Source organism: Aquarana catesbeiana, linkage group LG06 (assembly GCF_042186555.1).
Source record: "Aquarana catesbeiana isolate 2022-GZ linkage group LG06, ASM4218655v1, whole genome shotgun sequence".
Classification (NCBI taxonomy): Eukaryota; Metazoa; Chordata; class Amphibia; order Anura; family Ranidae; genus Aquarana; species Aquarana catesbeiana.
Window position 1 is genome coordinate 279,873,354 of NC_133329.1, and position 24,225 is coordinate 279,897,578.

Below are 24,225 nucleotides of genomic sequence, written 5' to 3' on the forward strand. Positions count from 1 at the left end.
GATAACCTGCTGTGCTGTTAGATACATAATAGGACACAGTGAGTATTCTATGCTCTATTCTCCACTCAATGTGTCCAGTGTAGCCACGCTCTCCTCCTGCTTTTCCCTGACAGCCGTTCAACTTCTTCACATCTCGTGAGGACTGCAGCCGGGAGCCGAACAGAGAATTACAGTATCACTCTGCCAGCCGGGTCTAACAGAATAGTGGGGCGGCATGATGTAAATGCACCTTAAAAATAAAGAAATAGCCCCTCCGCTGCACTCCCCTCCATCAGGTCAACACAGGGGCCCAGGAAATTTATATACCCCCCATCCATAAGCAAGTAGGAGCAGGGGAGGAGTTTAGAAAACAATTTTTTTTTAATGCAATAACGAACTGTAATGATGTCTGGGCCCCGCTGTGTAGCTGATGGGGGCAGGAGGGGGGTGAGGACATGAATGTGAAGGGGGGTGAGGACAGGAACGTAAAGGGGGGGTGAGGACAGGAATGGAGACTGATATAAAGGGGGGCAGGGGACAGGAATCTGAAGGAGGAGGGGGTGATACAAAGGGGGGGTGACGACAGGGATGTGAAAGTAGTAATTTGAAGGGGGGCTGAGGACATTAATGTAAAGGATTAGGAGGCTTATATAAAGGGGGCAGAGGACACGAATGTGAAGGGGAACTGATATTACTGTTGGGGAGGGGGTTGAAGACACTGCTGTGAAAGGGGGCGGCTGTAATGTATAGGGATGATCTTGATGTGACTGGACCTCTGTGAATTTTAAATCAATACCTCTGGTCTAAAAGGTGTAGTATATCTTATAAAACATAAAGCCACTACAGAGATCAGTCAAATTGAGTTCACTGCATGGTAATACATAGGCAAACACAGTTACAAGGTAACTGCAGCTGGATGTGCATTTTAATCACCATGATTGTGATCATCCAGTTTTGTTGAGGACAAAATCTCCTACAGATCACTTTTTACAAGTTTTTTTTCTTTTTATTTTACTTGCTTCCATTAGGTAGATATTATTATTATTACTATACAGGATTTATATAGCGTCAACAGTTTGTGCAGTGCTTTACAACATGAGGGCAGACAGTACACTTACAATACAAATCAATACAGGAGGGATCAGAGGGCTCTGCTCGTTAGAACTTACAATCTAGAAGGGAGGGTCAAGTGGAACAAAAGGTAATAACTGTGGGGGGTGAGCTGATGGAGAAAATGAAAATACAGTTGTTAGGTGTGGGTAGGATAGGCTTCTCTGAAGAGAAGGGTTTTCAGGGATTGTCTAAAAGCTAATAGAATAGGAGATGATCAAACAGATTGGGGTAGGGAGTTCCATAGGATTGGCGAGGCTCTGGAAAAGTCCTGGAGGCGAGCATGGGAGGAGGTGACAAGGGAGCTAGAGAGCAGGAGGTCTTGAGAGGAATGAAGAGAACGAGTAGGTTGGTATTTAGAGACTAGGATAGTGATGTAGCTGGGGGCTAAATTGTGGATGGCTTTGTAAGTAGTTGTTAGTATTTTGAATTTAATTTGTTGGATGAGCGGAAACCAGTGGAGGGATTGACAGAGAGGGGTAGCATACACAGAGCGATTGGTAAGGTGGATGAGTCTGGCAGCAGCATTCATAATGGATTGAAGAGTTGATAGACTATGTAGAGGTAAGCCAATGAGAAGGGAGTTGCAGTAGTCGAGGCGAGAGATGACCAGCGAGTGAATTAAGAGCTTTGTTGTGTCATTGGTTAGAAAGGGGCATATTTTGGAGATGTTGAGGAGGTTGAGATAAAGTAAATAATTCTGGTGCACTAGCTGATACCTTTCAAAATAAGTGCCAAGTAAATGCAACAAAATAAGTCTCTCACCAGTCCTGAAACTCCAAGTGCAATAAACCTAACAATAAAATGCCATATTTAAATGCAGCTATCAATCTATAATATGTCGTTAAGCTCTGTGCAGACATCTAGGGGAGGTAATGACCCAATTACAGGAAGATTCTGTTATAATGGACAAGGAATTTAATTTTTGTGGACATTAACAGAAAACCATGGCAGGTTGCAGGCCAAACAAAAACATGATTTTAACGTACAAAATGGCTTGTATAGCCCTTATTGTATCATTTGTGTAATTATTTTTAAGATACAGTGGTCTCTCTTTGAGCAAAACAAAAAAAATCTTATTGAATGAGGGACAGCCTAGAACTCTATATGAGGCTGTGAAATGACTATGTTGTCATCTCTAGGCTTTGAATGCTGCTTTTGAGTCACAAAGTGTTGTGTTGGGCATGCTAAGCAAAAACATGAGTGACTTTTGCAATTAATAAAGCGCAAAGATCAACATTAAAAAAAAAAAATCAAAGTGCTAAAAAACTTCTTCTCAATCATGTTAGTTCCCAAACTCCATGTGAATGTTAGAATAGATGCTTGAGCTAAATGTTGCCGTATTAGTGAACTTGCGACAGAAACAATTGGGTACTGTCCATGATACTTTTTTTATTTTCACTGACATACAATTTTCCAGGACAAGCTCTCGGGGTGTACCCCCTTCTTCAAGGTCCAAGCAGTACTCATAATAGAAAAGAATAGATGCTCAAATCTGCCTAGAATAGTGTATACCACGCTGAACAGTAGCTAGCAATATTTATTGCACAGGCAGGAAATCCTGTAAGGAGGTCCAGAATATAATGATATCCAAATCCTATATACAGTAGCAACTATATTACTTTAAGCATTTTTTTAATTATCAAATGAAATTTATATGCAAAGTATATATAAATTCTGCAGTATCCCCCATGAATCCTTTACCCCAAACACATTTAAATGAAGGTAGGGAAAATGTTAATAGTGTCTTTTACAAATATAGGAGCCTTCGCTGCATAGAATTTTCCTAATAAGGATGAGAGCAGAAAAATAACAATAGTAAATGCAGGAGTGTCCCAATATCATTAATCAAGTTGCCTTTTAGCTCCCAGACAGCAGTATTAACAGAAGGTTTTTCTTTGTTTATACGATTGTCAGAGGACTTCCATTGGTCATGCTTGCTGGCTCTTTATTAAATGTCATTCAGACACACAGAAGTGTGGACTGCAGATTTGGTTAGCTTTATTTTTTCCCCTCTACTGAAGGATAGTAAAAACTAAATTTAGTTTCACCTTAAGATTCAGATTTGAGGCTGGCATCACATCACATGGGAAAATAAATCTTAGCTTAGTCATAAGTAATACAAAATTAAACAAGTATTGTAGAGTAAGATGTCGTTTTGTTTGTTGCTGCATTTGTAAGCTTAAATGTAAGTGTAGGCAAATATAAAAGTTTTTCATTTTTTGGTGGAAATTAGTTTACGATTGATTCATACTCGCAATCTGCCCTCTTTGTAAAGAATTTATGCCTCTTTATGAATGTGTTAGTTTATTATGCACTTAAGGTAATGTTACAATGAAATAAAGCTATGCAGGATTTGTTTTGTTTTTTATATATAGAGATGTGATTCTTGTTTCACTGCGTTTTTTTGTTCTAGCCTTGTCTATTGGGAATGCAATAGGATCCAAACCAAGGCTTGGCTTCCCTGCTTCCTATATCTGAGTGATGGTCCAGCGTGGTCTCTGTGCCCCAGATGACATCAGGTATGATGAAACATGTAGGGAGGAGCCAGCTGTGACATCACCACATTGATATCTTAAGCATTCAGGAAGTGATCTTTTATGTATCTGCAAAATTTTACTTGTGACTAGTGCTTAAAATCTGGAGATCATATGAGTGTAAAAAATTGAGTTACACAGAGATACACTATGAGGGGTCTCTCTTTTTATCTCTAACATACTGTTTGCGGAGGAACGGTTACCAGGGTATACTGTGTTATTACCTAGGATGATATACTACCATTGAGAATCAGAGGATATTGTTATCTTACATACTTAAATTGACCTATATGTAGTGGATGGTCAATTTTGTCTGGTAAGCCTTGTATTTGATCACTGGGTGGAGGTCTGGACACAGCACAGCTTGCTTGTGATCTTTCACTGCACACACGTCTGGATTGGATCACTTAGATCAATGTGGGCTTTTTTTCTTCTTGTGATCATGTGTTAGGTGGTCATTCTTTTTAAATGATAGAGCTTTATTAGTGCAACATTTTTATTTTATTTATGTTCTTATATCACATGGTGTGTTGCAGCTATTTTGATTTTGTTCTAACTTAGCTCAGCACTCATTCTCACTATACACATTTTTTAAAAAATATAAAAGATCTGTATTTATTGTCATTACCTGTCATTTATTCATTAAAGACACTTTAAATTCATTTTTAAGTAGTGCAGCAACCTGTCTTCATACTAGCCTCCTGTAATCTCCTTTGCATTAGCATTCAGACTGGGAGAGGTAAGGGTAGCACTGTAAGCAAACAAGGGTTTACTGCATTGCACAGTGTTGCAATTCAAACAAATGAAGCTAGCTGAATGGAGGAGAAAGCATGGAGATGGCTTGATCATTAAGTCACTGTTGTTTCACTACCCAATCATATTACTGATCAAACTGTATCACTTTTGTTGCAGTGCAGAAAAGTAAATGGTCAGGACAAGACATTTCAAATGTGCTAGGAAGGGTAGCTCCACACTGACAGCACTCAGTAACGTCACACATACCAGTGTGACAGGAAGGGACTTTTTCAATGCAAATGAGGGTCACTAACACAGAAAGGATCCTTTCACAAGGGCAGTCTGATCGGGTCCGCCTGTCAGCTTTTTGGGGGGTTCTGATCGGATGCTCCATTCACCCTATGGAGCAGCGTATGTCAGCGGTGACATGTCCGCTGACACCCGCTGCTATCCGATCCTGTCCGCCAAGTCCAGACGGATGGTGACCCTATTTTCCAACCGTCTGGCGTTTTGGATAGGATTGGATGAAAACAGACAGGCGGTTCGTTTTCATCCGATCTCCCCATAGAGGAGAGTGGGACTCTGCAAGGTCCGTCTCTGCACAGTGAGCGAAGAAGGACCCATCATCAGCGGAGCGATCCCATGCTGGGCAAAGCAGAGTCCGCCGAGCGGACCGCCCATGTGAAAGGACCCGTGTTTGTAATACTTTGGTTTAAACTTGTACTGCGATTTAAAAACTCCTGATTGTTAAAGTCAAGCTGCAGTTAAAACTATCATTTTGGATAGAAAGGGAAATGGCTGGAACCTCTGTCAACTTTTTATTCCAGATTGTGCCCTACTTATACAACAAGAAATAAGGAAATCTGATAAATTAAGTGGACACTAAATGGGAATGTGGCCTTTAATGATATATTAAATATTTTTTTTTTGACAGTGGTATTTTCAAAGAGAGACGCAATAGTTAAGTATAGTTATAGTTCTTCCAGAGTATGGGAGAGCATGTGTGTGGAACTTAGAAAAACATACAAGAAAATTGGTAAAATAAAGATAAACAATAATAATCTAAAATATATGTTCACTAAAAATACGAGGGGCATTCAAGTCAAATGGGGACTTTTAATTTTACAGGTATAAAAAAGGATGCTAGTGTGGTGGTAGTACATGCAGTAGTAAGTGGCAAGTGTGTCCTATTACTGATAGACGACGCACATGTCACAGGCCAATACAGAGACTGTTAATCGAGATGGCAGACATAAGTGTTAGTGTGTGCATGGATCAGCGTGAGATGATCACGTTTTTTGTAAACGAAGGTGTAAAACACGCGGACATCTACAGAAGACTTCAAGCACAGTATGGTGATGAGACGCTCAGTAACGGTAAGACATTTGAATGGTGCAAACATTTCAAAGATGGCCGTATGTCCATCAGTGATGATCCAGGCCGTGGTGGTTCCCATCCCACAACAGACGCCTGATCCTGGATATATCGACCCATAGCCTGTCGTGAAATTGCACAAGAGACAAATATTTCTGTGGGAACGGTGAACACAATCATTCAAGAACATTTGCATTTTCGAAACGTTAGCACACACTGGGTTACCCTAAAGAAGTTCCTTGGAGGTCAGCATTTCAGCACCAATGATCAAGTGAAGCAGGCTGTTCTAGGATGGTTCATTCTATGCCAAAGCTTTCCAGGCAAACACTGGAATAAGTGTATACATGTAAATATAGCAGGGGAGTATGACGAAAAACAAATGCAGTTTCCACTCCTTGAAATGTGTTTTTTTATTATATAAACTCAAAAGTCCTGGTTTGACTTGAACGCCCCTTCGTATATTATACTTTCCCTTTAATGCTTCCTATGCTTCCTGATTTAGAAGCACTCAACAAGGCTGTCTTTTGGCATTCTTTCCTAAAAACTGTGAACATAATTCAGCTGGCATGTATTATAAGGGTGTTAAAGTGGTTGTAAAGGCTAAGGTAGAAAAAAAAACCTTTCATGTTCAGTCTCCCCCCCCCCCCCCCCCCCCAAATACTTACCTGAGCTTAATCTCGATCCAGCACTGTGCCTGCGCTGCACTGCTCTCTCTCCTCGCAGGACTCAGAGGCAGCAGCAAAAGCCATTGGCTCCTGCTGGTGTCAATCACATCCTGTGAGAATGGAGCAGGGATGGGGTGGAGCAGCTTGCTATGGGGGCACTTGGAAGGGAGGAACCGAGAGCGCTAGCGGGAGACCCCAAAATAGGGAGTTCGGGACTGCTCTGTGAAAAACCACTGCACAGAGCAGGTAAGTATAACAAGTTTAGTCCTAAAAAAGAAACAACCTTTACAATCACTTTATATATTATTTAAAAAGAATGTGTTTTTTTTTCATGCATAGCAAAACAACAAATGCAAATACTCTCTCGCTATTCTGGCAACGAAAGATGAGTCCTCTGTACTATGAGTTTCAGCTCATACAAAGCTATGGACTCTCCATAGGACACTATGCCAGAGGGTCCATTGCTCTCACATGGATGACGCATATGCTTCTCCACACTCATATGTAATGAGTACTTCCTTCAACTCTCAATGCTCAAAAGAGCAGTAGAACAAAGGAAGGACGAGTACTGTCTATGCTGCTCTGGATCAGAGAAGAATAAAGAAAACCAGTTGCTTTGCCATTAATAGACAGACAAACAACATGCTTGTTTTAACCCTTATAATGCATTGGGCCTGCTGCTTGTTGAAATTTGTCCTGTATGGTAAAAAAATCAGCATTTTGTTTATTCCTTGCATGCAGGCTGTTACAGCACTTTACTCCTCTTATTTTAAATTAAGTGGTAATAATAACTTTCAGCAATTATAATGTGCTCCAGTTTTGGTGACAGGTCATTGTTGAAACCCACCTTCTACGTAGGTCTTCGGCCACCACTGCTCGGCAACTAAAAAGATAAGCCCGGAGTGACTTCAACTGCTGTCTCAAACGCACAACTTGAGCCAATGCATCAACATGCCTGTAGAGCAGTGGGTTCTCCTGCTGCACATCAATCAATGGCTCTTCATAGACATATTCCAAGAACTCTTTTGCTTGCTTGGATACCTGGAAAAAGATGTAAGAGGAGAATTTTTTGAGTCACTCAACAAGCTTTAGAACTTCTAACTTTACTTGCTGCACGCATTTTCCTAGTTATTGACTTAGAAAATGTTGAAGCTACACAAAGCCATGTAACCAGCATTTTCAAAAGGTGGTCAGCATTGGTAACCTGCATAATTTCCTCAATTCCCGCCGTTTAAGCTGGCCAAACATGGAGGGAATCTGTCAGCACTCTCCTGCCTGAGATCTTTGATCTGAAAATTTAAGGAGCCAGGTGAAAAACTGTTGGCTGAACAGCTGGTGCATCCAATATTGTGCATGTTGTGGGTACCAGCTGTCAGAATACAACAGCCACCATTGAAGATTCCTCCAGCTGTTTAGCGTGGATAGGGGAATCAGTAAATTTCTCCAAGACAAATCTTATAGCGTATGGCCAACTTTATTTTAAGTTCTCTGTAACCCCCTGCAGACAGATCCCAGGAAGAATAACAAGGTCATTGGGAATGCATTTGCTAAAATATGTGCTGTGTAAGTTTCTCTGTCACTGCAATCACTAGTCATGTTCACAATTCAGGGTTGAATCTAATTGGTGAGACCAGCCATATTTTTATATAAAGTTTTTGGATGTTATAGACAGCAAGAAGCCTGTACAGAGTGTGCATTGCAAACAGGGTTCCCCACATCAGTGCATTACTTCCAAAATAGAGTGGGGGTGGTACACTAAAGCGGTACCTGGATGAAAGACTGGAGTATAGAGCAGATGCTGTTCTAATTAAAGCACATGTGTCAAACACAAAGCCCATGGGCTGAATTCAGCCCACCATGCCATTTCATGTGGCCCTCGCACCTCTCCTGTAGCACCCCTCTCATATCCGCCCCCACTTTTGTCTTAGCAGTCGGAGGACAGAACTCCTCCGCTAGATCCCGCACTTCTCCATGCAACTGCAGAGAGGCTCATCTCTGCCACCCTGTCTTGGCAGTTGACAGCAAAGAGGAGGATAGAAGTCCTCTTACAGATCCCGTGCAGTCACAGTACCCCCCCGGTCTCCGCCTACCGGTCTCAGCATTCAGCAGACTATGGCAACTGACTCCAGCCCTTCTATGTTCTCCTCTAGAACCTACATTTTCTACTTCCCAACTCTGCCCCCAGCTACTTCTCAGCAGCAGCACAAGGTAAGGGGTGTGCACTAGGATTAAAGGGAAAATGGGGGACTCTTGAAATTTGATGTAAGGGGGGGTGGGGTGCTCTGGACATCTAGTCTTACAGATACAACTGGACCTTCGAGGGCAGCCATAATGTTAATGCAGCCCACGATAAAAATGAGTTTGACACCCCTGCTTTAAAGCATCTCAAGGTTTCATTTTTATTTTTGTCTTAAACAGTAATGAAATTTTACTATAAACATAAATTAAAAGACAACTGTGAACAATATTATTCATATTAATTATACTTCCATAAAATGCCTTTACCAAACTAATGCTGGTCAATGTTTAGTTTTCACAGTTGTTTGAGTAGGATGGGAACAACAACAAAGAATACCTTCTTTGTGCTTTCAAAACCAGAACTTTAAATCTGCCCCAATCACTAAGCTGCATTCGTAAAGATGAGCTTTGCCTTTCAGGGAAAGTAGCTATACCTGCCATTGCAGACTTAATAAAGTCTGATAAAAAGGTTTGATGATGCAGATCCTAATTTCATGCAGTGTTACCAGCATCCTCAGGATCAGGAGCATAGTGAACTAGAAGATGAGTTAGAAATCTGTAGCTGTTCATCGAAGGCACTACAGAGCGTTAAAATTAGCGATAAAAGTAGAAAAGGACCTGAGGAAGTCAGTCCACGTGTGGGCTCAGAGTAGACTCCTCTTCAATCTAGTCAATAAGGATCGGTAGCCACCACTGAGGACTTCCACATCATACACCACATCAGCCTTGCTGCTCACTTCGATTCAGGGCAAACTAGTACTGAAAAACAAGCATAAGGCAGCGGCGCATTGGCCTTGTGCATTACCATAGCACTTTTTATTTGCTAAAAACAATGCCAATATGAGGAATAGGGCTTTGCCCTTGAAACGCGTAAGTTGCACCCTTGCAGATGGACAAGTTTCCCGTGGCTTGGGAATTGATACATGCACTTTATTGTGTATTCTTTGAGGATAATGGCATTGTTTTTATCTAATAAAAAGTCCTATGGTAATGCACGAGGCTGGTGCACCTTCTTCCTATGCTTGTTTTTCACTACAGAGAGAACACTCACACTTTCAATAAGGGAATTAAAAGAAAGCAAGAAGGGACGCTGGAATAAGTCCTAAATAATTTAAAGCATGATACAGGGTAATTCAAATGAACTGATCAGTTTAAATAGGAATCTTTCATCCTATAACATAACATCAAATTTTTGCCAGATTTTCCATAATGTTTAAAATCTGTATAGCATATTTATGCATGAGCATTAGCAAACCTTCTTCACATTGAAAGCTACAAGTTTGGAAAATACATGAGTGCAACCATAAATGCAGTATAAACTAAAGCTGTATAAACTATTTATTTTATTTAAAGTTAACTTGGCCTGGTTAACTAAAGTCTTTAGTTTTCAGACTGATCACTGTATTCCTGTGGAAACCCTGCGATCCTGGGCTCAACCTATACACATTAAGCCTGTTATAAAGAAGTCAAAGGCCAGTGTACAATCCAGATCAAGGTTCCAAAGGGCTACAGGTACCTAGCTGAAGGCAAACAAAAGGTACTTGTGAGAAACGCAATTGGGTTAATTTACTAAAGGCAAATAGCCTGTGCACTGCAAGTGCACCCGCAAGTGCAGTTTCTCTAGATCTGAGGGGAACATGCAAGGAAAATAAAAAAACTGCATTTTTGCTTGCACATGATGGGATGATAGAAATCAGCAGAGCTTCCCCTCATTTCAGAGCTTCCTACCAGATTTGGCGCAACTGCACTTGCAGTGCACAGTATATTTGCCTTTAGTAAATCAACCATTTTATTTGCCACTGGATTTTTTTATTGTTTACTATAGAAAAAAAAAGAAAGACTGAGAGTTCTGAAAAAAATCTGTTTCCCTTACTATCTGTTATAGAACATTGGAATTAATCTTTCCTCATAAATTTAGGACAAAATGTATTCAGCAACATTTCTTTGGTTAAAAAAAAAAGCAAGTAAGTATTAAATTTTTAGATTGTATTAAAGTTATAAAGTCTACACACTACAGTATAAGTTTGAAAAATGTATGAACCCTGATGTTCTAACACCCCCAAAATGGGCCATTTTTGGAAAGTAGACACTTCAAGAAATTTAAATTGTATAATGGGGTATGGCGCTCCCTTTAGGGTATAGGGTAGTAGAGTAGTAGGGGGGGGGATTTTATTGTGTGATTCCTTGTGACTAGTTATTTACTCCAACTGTACCCCTAATGGTGGTACAGAATTCCATCAACCCTATAAAGTGCAAAAAACCTAATGTGCAGCAGTGCAATCTTCAATGAAGCAATTCATAACTCATTCATGTGACCACATTAGAAAAAGTAAATAAATAAACTAAACATTTCCAATATTCATGAATCATACATGTGACCACCCTGAAAGCAGGGGGGGGTTATATGCTGAACCCCTAATTATATGATAGCTCTTCACCAACAAGCCAGCATAAATATTAGTGACTTATTCACAAAAACCATACATACACCTTAAACCAAATTAAAGTAATAAATAATATAACCAGTGATAATAGTCCTAAGTGTACTAGATCATTGATTTTCCCTTATATCACATGAACTTCCAAGTGCATTTTTACTCAGATTAGTGCAAGTGTGTGCAAAGCAATTAGTAATAATAATAAATATTAAATAATTATAGTCCATATGGTAATCAAAATCTTCATCCAATGTTCAAAATAATTTCCAAAGGAACTGTGACTGAGGTGCTTTCAGATGATAATGGTGACTTATTGTGCTCCCCCTCACGGGTCCCCACTCACCGAATCCCGCAACCCCAAAAGGGGCAAACAGCATAGGATATCACAGCCACAAACTCCTCTCCACCGCGATCATCTGAAGTATCCAAATTGGTCTCCGCTCACTGTGTATTTAAGGTATATTCTCCATGGCTCCCTTGTTTTAAGGAGATTTCATGTCTGTGTACCAGTTCACTCCTTGCTGCAGTGCTTCTCTCCTCACGTGAGCACAACCAAACCACACATGTGAAAGGAATCAGGTAGAGAAGCACTACAGCAAGGAGTGAACTGGTACACAGAAATGAAATCTCCTTAAAACAAGGGAGCCATGGAGAATATACCTTAAATACACGGTGAGCGGAGACCAATTTGGATACTTCAGATGATCGCGGTGGAGAGGAGTTTGTGGCCGTGATATCCTATGCTGTTTGCCCCTTTTGGGGTTGCGGGATTCGGGAGCCATGGAGAATATACCTTAAATACACGGTGAGCGGAGACCAATTTGGATACTTCAGATGATCGCGGTGGAGAGGAGTTTGTGGCCGTGATATCCTATGCTGTTTGCCCCTTTTGGGGTTGCGGGATTCGGTGAGTGGGGACCCGTGAGGGGGAGCACAATAAGTCACCATTATCATCTGAAAGCACCTCAGTCACAGTTCCTTTGGAAATTATTTTGAACATTGGATGAAGATTTTGATTACCATATGGACTATAATTATTTGCACACACTTGCACTAATCTGAGTAAAAATGCACTTGGAAGTTCATGTGGTATAAGGGAAAATCAATGATCTAGTACACTTAGGACTATTATCACTGGTTATATTATTTATTAATTTAATTTGGTTTAAGGTGTATGTATGGTTTTTGTGAATAAGTCACTAATATTTATGCTGGCTTGTTGGTGAAGATCTATCATATAATTAGGGGTTCAGCATATAACCCCCCCTGCTTTCAGGGTGGTCACATGTATGATTCATGAATATTAGAAATGTTTAGTTTCTTTATTTATTTACTTTTTCTAATGTGGTCACATGTATGAGTTATGAATTGCTTCATTGAAGATTGCACTGCTGCACATTAGGTTTTTTGCACTTTATAGGGTTGATGGTATTCTGTACCGCCATTAGGGGTACAGTTGGAGTAAATAACTAGTCACAAGGAATCACACAATAAAATCCCCCCCTACTACTCTACTACCCTATACCCTAAAGGGAGCGCCATACCCCATTATACATTTTAAACACTTTGCGGAGTCTCCTTAAGGAAGCTTCCTTAGGGGGGCTGCATACCTTACATTCTGTCCTAAGCGCAGCGGTTTCAGATACACTTAAACACTCCAAGAAATTTAGTAAGAGGCAAGATATTTTGTTCTAGGTTTTGCAACTTTTTTTGGAAAATGAAAAGAGAAAAGAAAATGTATTTTTTTTATAAAGTTATTTTAACAAGTTATTTCTCACACACTGCAATGGGCATATTTACAATTGCAACCCAAAACACATTTTTCTACTCATGTGAGCATTTTTCACAGCCTTGCTGCATAGAGGGGACAAAATCCAGACAGCACCTTCAGGCTTTTAAGGGACATAAAATATGCATCTGATTTCCTGGGCAATGGTACTGGCTGTACAGGCACTGGTACTAAATGGCACAGGTACTGGCTATACAGGCACTGGTTTTGGCTGGCACTGATACTGGTTGTACGGGCAATGGCACTAAATTTACAGGTGCTGGTACTAGGCATTGGTACTGGATGTACAGTCACTGGTTTTGGCTGGCACTAGTACTGTCACTGGCTGTGCAGTAGACAAAAACATCCTATGCACCGCACATCACTGCAAGACCCTGTGGATTTGTGAAAAACAGCCTCAGCCCGGGCTCCAGCCAAGCCACGCCCCCAACACATTTTACTCTGTCCCAGGAGCTTGGTCATGGTCCCCATGATTAGGTGGAGTGAAATGTGTTATGTGGCTTGGCTGGAGCCCAGACTGAGGCTGTCATTTCACACATCCACAGGGTCTTGCAGTGATTTGTGCCGCATAGGACCTTTTTTGTCTCTTGTATCATTGAAGATCGGATGAGCTATGTCCTTGCCAGCACTCCCAGCGGTATACTACAAGAGAGGACCTGGCTGGAACCTTGAGCGGCACTCCCTATTTGTTGTCTGGTCACTGGCTGTACAGGCACTGGTTCTGGATGGTACTGGATGTCACTGGTTCTGGGTGGGACAGGTACTGGCTGTATAGGCACTGGATGCCATTGATATTGGTACAGGCAGTGGTTCTGGTTGGCAGCGGATGACACTGATATTGGATGGCTATAGTTCTGGCACTGGTTCTGGCTGCAATCATGAATGAATCTGTACCTTTCCTCTCACAACCAATCACTGTGTGAAAGGAAAGAGAGAGGATCTTTTTTGTGTGATCTGCACTGTCCAATGGACAATGTGATTACAATATAATGCTTAGGGGTGTGTTCCTCTCTCTCCCACTGCTCTGTTCAACCAGTGGGAGCAAATACCCAGTATTGTCTGGATATGTGGGGGAACATGTATCTAAGCTAGCACTCTCACATGGGAGCTGCCCTTGACACAGTTGAATAAGTAGTAGCTCTCATAGTCCCTACCTTTTGTTTCACCAGCCCCTCCCACTTAGACTGTAAGCTCGCAAGAGCAGAGCTTCTCTAACCCTCTTGTTTTGAATTGTACTGTTGGTGTAGTGTCTCCCTACATTGTAAAGCGCTGCGAAAACTGTTAGCGCTATATAAATCCTGTATAATAATAATAATGTAGCTATATTTTAAACACAGCATACAGCTTTGATAACTTAAAGTGATTGTAAAGGCCACAGGTTTTACAGAGTGCATGATGGTAAAAAAACTGTGTGCAGCTGCCGCCCCCCCTAAGACTTACCCAAGCCTCATCTCAATCCAGTGATATGCACGAAAGCCTCGGTTCTCCGGGGACTTTCTCTCGTTATTGGCTGAGACAGCAGCGGGAGCTGTCAATCACAGCCCCCAAGCCAATAAGGAGAGAGAGGAGGTGGGGCCGAGCCACAGCTCTATTTGAATGGACATGCAGAGCAGCAGCTCAGGAGTGAGCCTGCACGGGTGCTCCCATAGCAGGCTGCTTGCTCTGGGGGCACGCGGCAGGAGGGAGGGACCAGAAGCGCTAGCGAGGGACCCGTGAAGAGTAGGATCGGGGCTGCTCTTTACAAAACCACTCACTGCACAGAGCAGGTAAGTATAGAATGTTTGTTATTTTTAAAATATAAAATCCTAGATTTTAATATCACTTTAAAGTGGATGTAAACCCGATTCATGAAATTTGAGCTGGGCACATATATCTTACCGCTCTACAAAGCACTAGGTCCTGTGGCTTTCTCCTGTTCCATTCTGCTATCAGCCTGATAACTTCTAACAAGTTCTCCATCACAAGAGATAAAAGCAGCCTGAAATTTGTGTTGGGGAGGGAGCTATAAATAGATTAGCACAGAGCTGAACCATTCAACTAACAGCTCTGAAAGTCTCTACCTATGTGGAGTGGGGGGGGGTGCCTTTCCTCCAATCAGCTGTCTTGGTTGTATGCCCAGGCTTCACTGCAGTAGTGACCAGGAAGAGAAAATCTCCTAACACGATGTGCACTTTCTAACGAATATATAAAGCTGAAGACAGCCAGTAAAACGTATGTAGGGAGATTTGTTTCATCCCTGTGTATCATTTGAGGCTGTTCACTTCACTGGCTATATGTTAGGGTTTACATCCACTTTGAGCAGTATTAAATACAAAAACAAGAATGTAATATCTTGCAGCTTACCAGTTAAATGTCATGGCTGCATTAGTTTTCTATTTTTCTCTACTACGTTTTTTGGTTTGCGTTTAAAAACTGTTTTATATACTTTGTGTAAATACTTTGCAGCATGCATGCATTTACTAAACTGTCATAAAAATGTAAAGACTTTTCTGAGCAGGGCCCTCTTAATCCTCTTTTATTTTATCTGTATTGTCTCCCTTTTATATTGTAAACTGCTGCGTAAACTGTTGGCGCTATATAAAGAAGAAGAAGAAGAAGAATGGGATATCTAACAAAGAACAGACTGTATGTTATACGGTTGGATGATAACTTCCCATTCATACTGATCAGATTATTTGCAGATGTATACACTACTGGTTGCAATGACTGTCACCTATACATTCATTTATCTTTAAAACAGTAGAAAAAGTAAAATGAATGGCTGACCACCTGGCTCTATAAAGTCTCTGACCCCTACGAATAAATGAAATAAAGTTATGCTTTCCTTCTCTCGTGAAGCAGACCCCTTATGACATAAAGTAACACAAGCTTTTATGAAATACAATTGTATTCATCAGATCCAAAATGTATTATATATTAAAGGAAGATATACAATATACACCAGACAGGCCAACTATGTTAAATTAATTACCAGAATTCACTGAACCTTTTTTTCTTTGCCATTATGTATTCACTCAAATGGAGTAGGGAAAAAAAGATGAAATAGCTCCTGCTAATGTATTCCATTCTTAAGCAGGAGGAAATTTTGTTCATGACACTTGAGACTAGATTGATGGAAAATGATATATTGAGCAATGCCATTAGGCTTCCAGGCCCTTAAGTCCATGTTTACACTGAGACAGAGCTAAATTGTGCCATTTCAGGAAGGCAAATTGTGGCAGAAAGGATTTTTTTTTTTCAGATTTTAAATGTCATCTTCTGCAGACATATTGTACCAATGTAAGCTCAGCTTAATCAGAAATAACCCTTAACCAAGACTGCAAAGTGTATTGCAGAAAAAATAAGGCTTGGAACAGAAAACAATTTTTTTTTACATTTTTTCTGAAATTTAATATGAAAGATATTTGTACTGACATTTTTTTTTCTTAAGACTGCATTATAGAGAGGAAAGAGTTAATAAGGCACTTAGCCTGAAAAACAAACATAGCAGCAACTAATATGTGGAATACATACACCTATAGAAAATTAAAAGAAAAATAGCTGCGCTGAGGATTATACAGGTAATAGTGATAAACCAATGTGAAACAAATAAATGAAATTCAAAAATTGAAATGATAATGCTATGATAACCCAAAAAATAGGGGAATATTATAAATAACAATAAAAATATAATTGCAAAACACAATGTTGTAAATGTTGTGACAATACAATATAATCTTCCACCACCATTGAGTGCTGATCACCATAAGGAATATGCGCTTACCAGAGGCAAGCAAAATAGCAGCTTGCGGCTATAACCCAGCCAAGGCCTTTAATGTGGGGATCATGGATGGAGCACTCAAAACATCAACCAGGACTCCGTGTAGCCGACACCCGCTATTTTGGCCACTTGCTTCCATAAAACTGAACTCTGACTGGATCTGTAACTGTTCAGCTCCACTCTCTCTGGTGTAATGAGATCTAGCAATCTAGCATTGCTAGATATTGCTCATGATGATCAGCACTCAATGGTGGTGGAAGATTATATTGTATTGTCACAACATTTACAACATTGTGTTTTGCAATTATATTTTCATTGTTATTTATAATATTCACCTATTTTTTTGGGTTATCATACCATTATTATTTAAATTTTTGAATTTCACTTATTTGTTTCACATTGGTTTATCACTATTACCTGTATAATCCTCAGCGCAGCTATTTTTCTTTTCTTTGCATTATAGTAAATAAAATTACAAAATTGTGCAGCATATTGATAAAAACCATATTCAATGCGAGGAAATAATCTGTGTATTCTATATTGAGTATGGCACACTTCTCCTTTCTCTTCACTGTGCTGTAGATTCTACATTACACTAATCTGTATACGTTGTACTATATATTGTATCCACTCTGTACACTGTGTTGTACAATATAATGTATAGCCCACAACACTTAATTCTGTACATTATAGTGTACACTGCACAACAGAATGTTTTATACTGCACAACACTCTACTATATGTATATATATATATATATATATATATATATATATATATATATATATATATATATATTATTCATGCTGTACATTATATAGTCCATGCTGCTCCACTCTCCTTATTGTGCTGTCCATTATACCAAACACCACTCTGCTCTATGCATTGTATCAAAAACTGTATGCATGCTGTACATTGTATAGTCCACTCCACTCCTGATACTTTGCTGTACATTATACTGTTCACCACTCCACTCTATGCATTGTACTATATACAGTGACTTGAAAAAGTATTCATACCCCTTGACATTTTCCACATTTTGTCATGTTACAACCAAAAACATAAATGTATTTTCTTTGGATTTTATGTGATAGACCAACACAAAGTGGCACATTATTGTGAAGTGGAAGGAAAATGATAAATGTTTTTCAAAAATGTGTACAAATAAATATCTGAAAAGTGTGGCGTGTATTTGTATTCAGCCCCTTTACTCTGATATCCCTAAATAAAATCTAGTGGAACCAATTGCTTTCAGAAGTCACCTAATTAGTAAATAGAGTCCACATGTGTTTAATTTAATCTCAGTATAAACACAGCTGTTCTGTGAAGCCCTCATAGGTTTGTTAGAGAATTTTAGTGAACAAACAGCATCATGAAGGCCAAGGAACACACCAGACAGGTCAGGGATAAAGTTGTGGAGAAGTCTACAGCAGGATTAGTTTATAAAAACATATCCCAAGCTTTGAACATCTCACGGAGCACTGTTCAATCCATCATCTGAAAATGGAAAGAGTATGGCACAACTAAAAATCTACCAAGACATGGCCGTCCACCTAAACTAACAGGCTGGGCAAGGACAGCATTAATCAGAGAAGCAGCCAAGAGGCCCATGGTAACTCTGGAGGAGCTGCAGAGATCCACAGCTCAGGTGGAAGAATCTGTCCGCAGGGCAACTATTAGTCGTGCACTCCACAAATCTGGCCTTTATGGAAGAGTGGCAAGAAGAAAGCCATTGTTGAAAGAAAGCCATAAGAAGTCCCATTTGCAGTTTGTGAGAAGCAATGTGGGGGAGACAGCAAATATGTGGAAGAAGGTGCTCTGGTCAGATGAGAACAAAATTGACCTTTTTGGCCTAAAAGTAACGTTATGTGTGGCAGAAAACCAACACTGCACATCAACCTCAACACACCATCCCCACCGTTCAACATGGTGGTAGCAGCATCATGTTGTGGGGTTGCTTTTCTTCAGCAGGGACAGGGAAGCTGGTCAGAGTTGATGGGAAGATGGATGGAGTCAAGTACAGGGCAATCTTAGACGAAAACCTGTTATGGGGCGTACACACGGTCGGATTTTTCGGCTACAAAAGTCCGACAGCCCGTCCGACAAACTTTCGACTGACTTTTGGCGGACTTGCGGCGGACTTTATAACGAACGGACTTGCCTACATACGATCACACAAAAGTCAGACGGATTCGTACATGATGACATACACAGGACTAAAATAAGGAAGTTGATAGCCAGTAGCCAATAGGTGCCCTAGCGTGGGTTTTTGTCCGTTGGACTAGCATACAGACGAGCGGATTTCTGGGTCCGGCGGAGTTACGACGTAAAGATTTGAAGCAAGTTCCAAATCTAAAGTCCGTCAGATTTGCCACTGGAAAAGTCAGCTGAAAGTCCGGGGAAGCCCACACACGATCGGATTGTCCACGGGATTTGGTCCGTCGGTGTCCGTCGGACTTTTGTAGCCGAAAAGTCCGACCGTGTGTATGCCCCATTAGAGTCTGTAAAAGACTTGCGACTGGAGCGGAGGTTCACCTTCCAGCAGGACAATGACCCTAAACATACAGCCAGAACTACAATGGAATGTTTTAGATCAAGGCATATTTATGTGTTAGAATGGCCCAAAGTCCAGACCTAAATCCAATTGAGAATCTGTGGCAAGACTTGAAAATTGCTGTTCACAGACGATCTCCATCCAATCTGAAAGAGCTTGAGCTATTTTGCAAAGAAGATTGGGAAAAAAGTTCACTCTCTAGATGTGAAAAGCTGGTAGAGACATACCCAAAAAGACTTGCAGCTGTAATTGCAGCAAAATGTGGTTCTACAAAGTATTGACTGACAGGGCTGAATCCAAATACACGCCACACTTTTCACATAATTATATGTAAAAAAATTTGAAAACCATTTATCATTTTCCTTCCACTTCAAAATTATGTGTCACTTTGTGTTGGTCTATCACAGGGATCTCCAAACTACAGCCCTCCAGCTGTTGTGGAACTACATGTCCCATGAGGCATTGGAAAACTCTGACATTGACAGACATGACTAGGTATGATGGGAATTGTAGTTACTGAACGACTGGAGGGCCATAGTTCAGAGATCCCTGGTCTATCACATACAAATCACAATAAAATACATTTACATTTTTGGTTGCAAGATGACAAAATGTGGAAAATTTCCAGGGGTGTGAATACTTTTTCAAGGCACTGTATTGTATCCAAGATTTACATTATATAGTCCACATCTCTCCACTCTGAACAATGTACTATATGCTGCTCCACTCTACACATTCCTTGTATTATATATTGTATCCATGCTTTACATTTTACAGTTCACATTTCTCTACACGGTGTTGTACATTATACTGTGCATGGCTCTGCTCCATACATTGTACTATACATTGTATTCAAGCTGTACTATATTTCGTCTGCACTGTTTAACTCTATAGACTGTGCTTTATATTATAATGTACATTGCTCCACTCTGTGCACTATGCTGTACACTATAGTCTATACTTAACAGCTCTCTACTATCTACACTATGATGTAATTTAAATGCTCCACGCTGCTTTACTCTGTATGCAATTGTTGCAGTACACTGATTTACTGTGTACTGTGCATTCTATACTCCGCAGTACACATTCTGCTGTGTGATATACAGTATATTCCAAATATTTTCTACTGTATAGTATATACTCTTTCACTGTCCCATCTTCTGCCCCACCAGACAGTGGATTACATCAATGGTAATGGACAATCTCTTTTTACTTTTGCTAAATTCTCACACAGAAGGTTTAGTTTAAATTACAAGAGCATCTATTTAAAAATCATTGTCATACATGCTTCCTATATAGCAGTGTAGATATATCACATTATGGTTGCTCGTTCCACAAATATTAGAGAAGAGAAATTATTTGTGAGATTTTCTACCCTAATGCTCTGTACACACGGTCGGACTTTCCTGTGTAAAATGTGCGATCGGAGCTTGTTGTCGGAAATTCCGACCGTGTGTAGGCTCCATCGGACAGTTTCCATCGGAATTTCCGTTGCACAAAATTTGAGCTCTGGTTCTCAAATTTCCCGACAACAAAATCCGTTCGCATAAATTCCGATCGTGTGTAAACAATTCTGGCGCACAAAGTGCCACGCATGCTCAGAATCTAGCAGAAGAGCCGCACTGGCTATTGAACTTCATTTTTCTCGGCTCGTCGTAAGTGTTGTACGTCACCGTGTTCTTGACGTTCGGAATGACAAGATTTATTTGTGTATGCAAGACAGATTTGAGCCAACATCCGTCGGAAAAAATCCATGGATTTTGTTGTCGGAATGTCCGATCGTGTGTACGGGGCATAAGACTTCATTTACCAGCCTACATTTACTGTGGCCGCGGGACAAAGCAAAACACGGCAAAATTGCAAAACGTTTCTATCCTGGATGCGATTCTTCCACGTTCAGGAGAGGGAGGTTGAAGCTCATCTAACTGTGGTAGTATGTGTACACTGACACATAGGCTTTTATGGAGTCGAGTTTAGGATCTTTGGCAAAAAAATGCCCAAATCTCCTAAACTCGAGTTTAGGAGCAGTCCGTGTAGGCTAATGAAGCCTAATAAATGTCCTGACAGCACTCATCTATTCTACTGTTTTCTGTCAATACATAGCTATACTTTTTTCCAAATTCACTGCTATCACACTTATAGGGTGACCACGTGTCCTGGATTGTCCGGGACAGTCCCGCATTTTGCAGGTCTGTCCCGGGTACCCGGGCACCTTCATTCTGGAACAATACAGTGTCCCGCAGTGGAACTATTATTTCCCTTTACAATACATGGAACTAACACCTCACCGCCACACAGCCCCGCTTAGGACATGGCCTCAGCTCACCCCCCCTCCGGCCGTAGCAGAGCCGCGGTCCCGCTGTATGACACCTCACAGCCCGCCGCTCTCACACCCGGCTCCGGTGACGTGCGGTGTATGTCGGTGCAGCACAGCCGAGCCCCTTTTCCACAGAGCTTCCTGAAACGGACAGAGACTACTGGGGAGCGGCCCCCCAATTTGCTACTGGAAATAGAAAGGTGTGGCTAGACGTCATTCCAGATGGCAACAGAATTTAGGCTGGAATAGAGATTTCTTACAAATTTCAAAACCTCCATTTCAGGGAGAATAGTGACACTGGGACTTGTAGTCCTTCACTTTTGGGAGATGTGACCCCCCCCCAACCCCTACAGGTCCCAGCATAACTGCGTGAAATCTATGGGGTCACACGCTTAGACCTAAGGGGTCCATGCTGGGACTTGTAATCTTTCGATTGTAGGGTGGAGTCACATCCTTAAAACTCAGGGGTTCATGCTGGGACTTGTAGTCCATCACTTTTTTTGGAGGGGGGAGTCACATCCTTAGATATCAGGGGTCATGCTGCGACTTGTAGTCCTTCAATTTTGTGGGAGAGTAACATTCTTAGATATGAGGGGATCATGCTGGGACTTGTAGTCCTTCACTTTTGGCGATGTGATTCCCCCCAAAAGTGAAGGACTACAGGTCCCAGCATGAACCCCTCAGAGCTAAAGAGGTGACACTCACCCCCTGCCCCAAAAATTGGCAAAAAAAAGTATCAAATGGCAGTTTGGAAATGTGGTCACCCTAACACTGTATAGCCAGGTCTCTGAAGGCTATTCTACAGTAAAGCAACACAGTATGCTCTGAAACTTACCCCACTCTGATTAGACAGTGAAGGGGAAGCAGTACAAACACAATTGTCCTGGTGCTTTTCCCTTCTGTGAGAGTTCACATGGACACTGTGCAAAGCAAAAGCACCCTAACTGGATACCCATTCCACTACAGGCCTGAGTACTGTTGTGCAGAGGATTACAGTATCCGGATACTAAGACAGATTCTAGTACTTATGCTATTTCAATGTAGAAATGAATTTTATTTAATGCATAACTGGAGCAAGCTTTTGCTAAAGTTCAGCTATCATAATAAGAATTCGTATACAATGGCAATTTTTACAGTCAGGTCCATAAATATTGGGACATCAACACAATTCTAATCTTTTTGGCTCTATACACCACCACAATGGATTTGAAATTAAACGAACAAGATGTGCTTTAACTGCAGACTTTCAGCTCTAATTTGAGGGTATTTACATCCAAATCAGGTGAACGGTGTAGGAACATGTATATGCGCCTCCCACTTTTTAAGGCACCAAAAGTAATGGGACAGATTAACAATCATCCATCAAACTTTCACTTTTTTAATACTTGGTTGCAAATCCTTTGCAGTCAATTACAGCCTGAAGTCTGAAACGCATAGACATCAGCAGACGCTGGGTTTCATCCCTGGTGATGCTCTGCCAGGCCTCTACTGCAACTGTCTTCAGTTCCTGCTTGTTCTTGGGGCATTTTCCCTTCAGTTTTGTCTTCAGCAAATGAAATGCATGCTCAATCGGATTCAGGTCAGGTGATTGACTTGGCCATTGTATAACAATCCACTTCTTTCCCTTAAAAAACTCTTTGGTTGCTTTCGCAGTATGCTTCGGGTCATTGTCCATCTGCACTGTGAAGAGCCGTCCAATGAGTTCTGAAGCATTTTGCTGAATATGAGCAGATAATATTGCCCAAAACACTTCAGAATTCATCTTGCTGCTTTTGTCAGCAGTCACATCATCAATAAATACAAGAGAACCAGTTCCATTGGCAGCCATACATGCCCACGCCATGACACTACCACCACCATGCTTCACTGATGAGGTGGTATGCTTTGGATCATGAGCAGTTCCTTTACTTCTCCATACTCTTCTCTTCCCATCACTCTGGTACAAGTTGATCTTGGTCTCATCTGTCCATAGGATGTTGTTCCAGAACTGTGAAGGCTTTTTTAGATGTTGTTTGGCAAACTCTAATCTGGCCTTCCTATTTTTGAGGCTCACCAATGGTTTACATCTTGTGGTGAACACTCTGTATTCACTCTGGTGAAGTCTTCTCTTGATTGTTGACTTTGACACACAAACACCTACCTCCTGGAGAGTGTTCTTGATCTGGCCAACTGGGAAAGAAATCTTCGGTCATGCACCACAGTTGTTTTCCGTTGTCTTCTGGGTCTTTTGATGTTGCTGAGCTCACCGGTGCGTTCTTTCTTTTTAAGGATGTACCAAACAGTTGATTTGGCCACACCTAATGTTTTTGCTATCTCTCTGATGGGTTTGTTTTTGTTTTTTCAGCCTAATGATGGCTTGCTTCACTGATAGTGACAGCTCTTTGGATCTCTTTGACAGCAACAGATTCCAAATGCAAAAAGCACACTTGAAATTAACTCTGGACCATTTATCTGCTCCTTGTAAATGTGATAATGAGGGAATAACACATACCTGGCCACGAAACACCTGAGCAGCCAATTGTCCCATTACTTTTGGTCCCTTAAAAAGTGGGAAGCAAATATACAAACTGTTGTAATTCCTACACCGTTCACCTGATTTGGATGTAAATACCCTCAAATTAAAGGTGAAAGTCTGCAGCTAAAGCGCATCTTGTTAGTTTCATTTCAAATCCATTGTGGTGGTGTATAGAGCCAAAAAGATTAGAATTGTGTTGATGTACCAATATTTG

At 40.9% G+C, this 24,225-nt stretch overlaps 1 protein-coding gene across 2 annotated transcripts in view; it reads right to left on the minus strand.

Annotated features, from left to right (window-relative positions):
• The window catches only part of PLEKHM3 (pleckstrin homology domain containing M3), a 323,563-nt gene that overhangs the window by 130,216 nt on the left and 169,122 nt on the right, over nucleotides 1-24,225 (minus strand). For both annotated transcript variants that reach the window (XM_073633403.1, XM_073633404.1), the window contains exon 5: nucleotides 7,248-7,441. In XM_073633403.1, coding sequence (XP_073489504.1) covers nucleotides 7,248-7,441 — 194 coding nt within the window. The remainder of the gene's footprint in view (nucleotides 1-7,247; nucleotides 7,442-24,225) is intronic.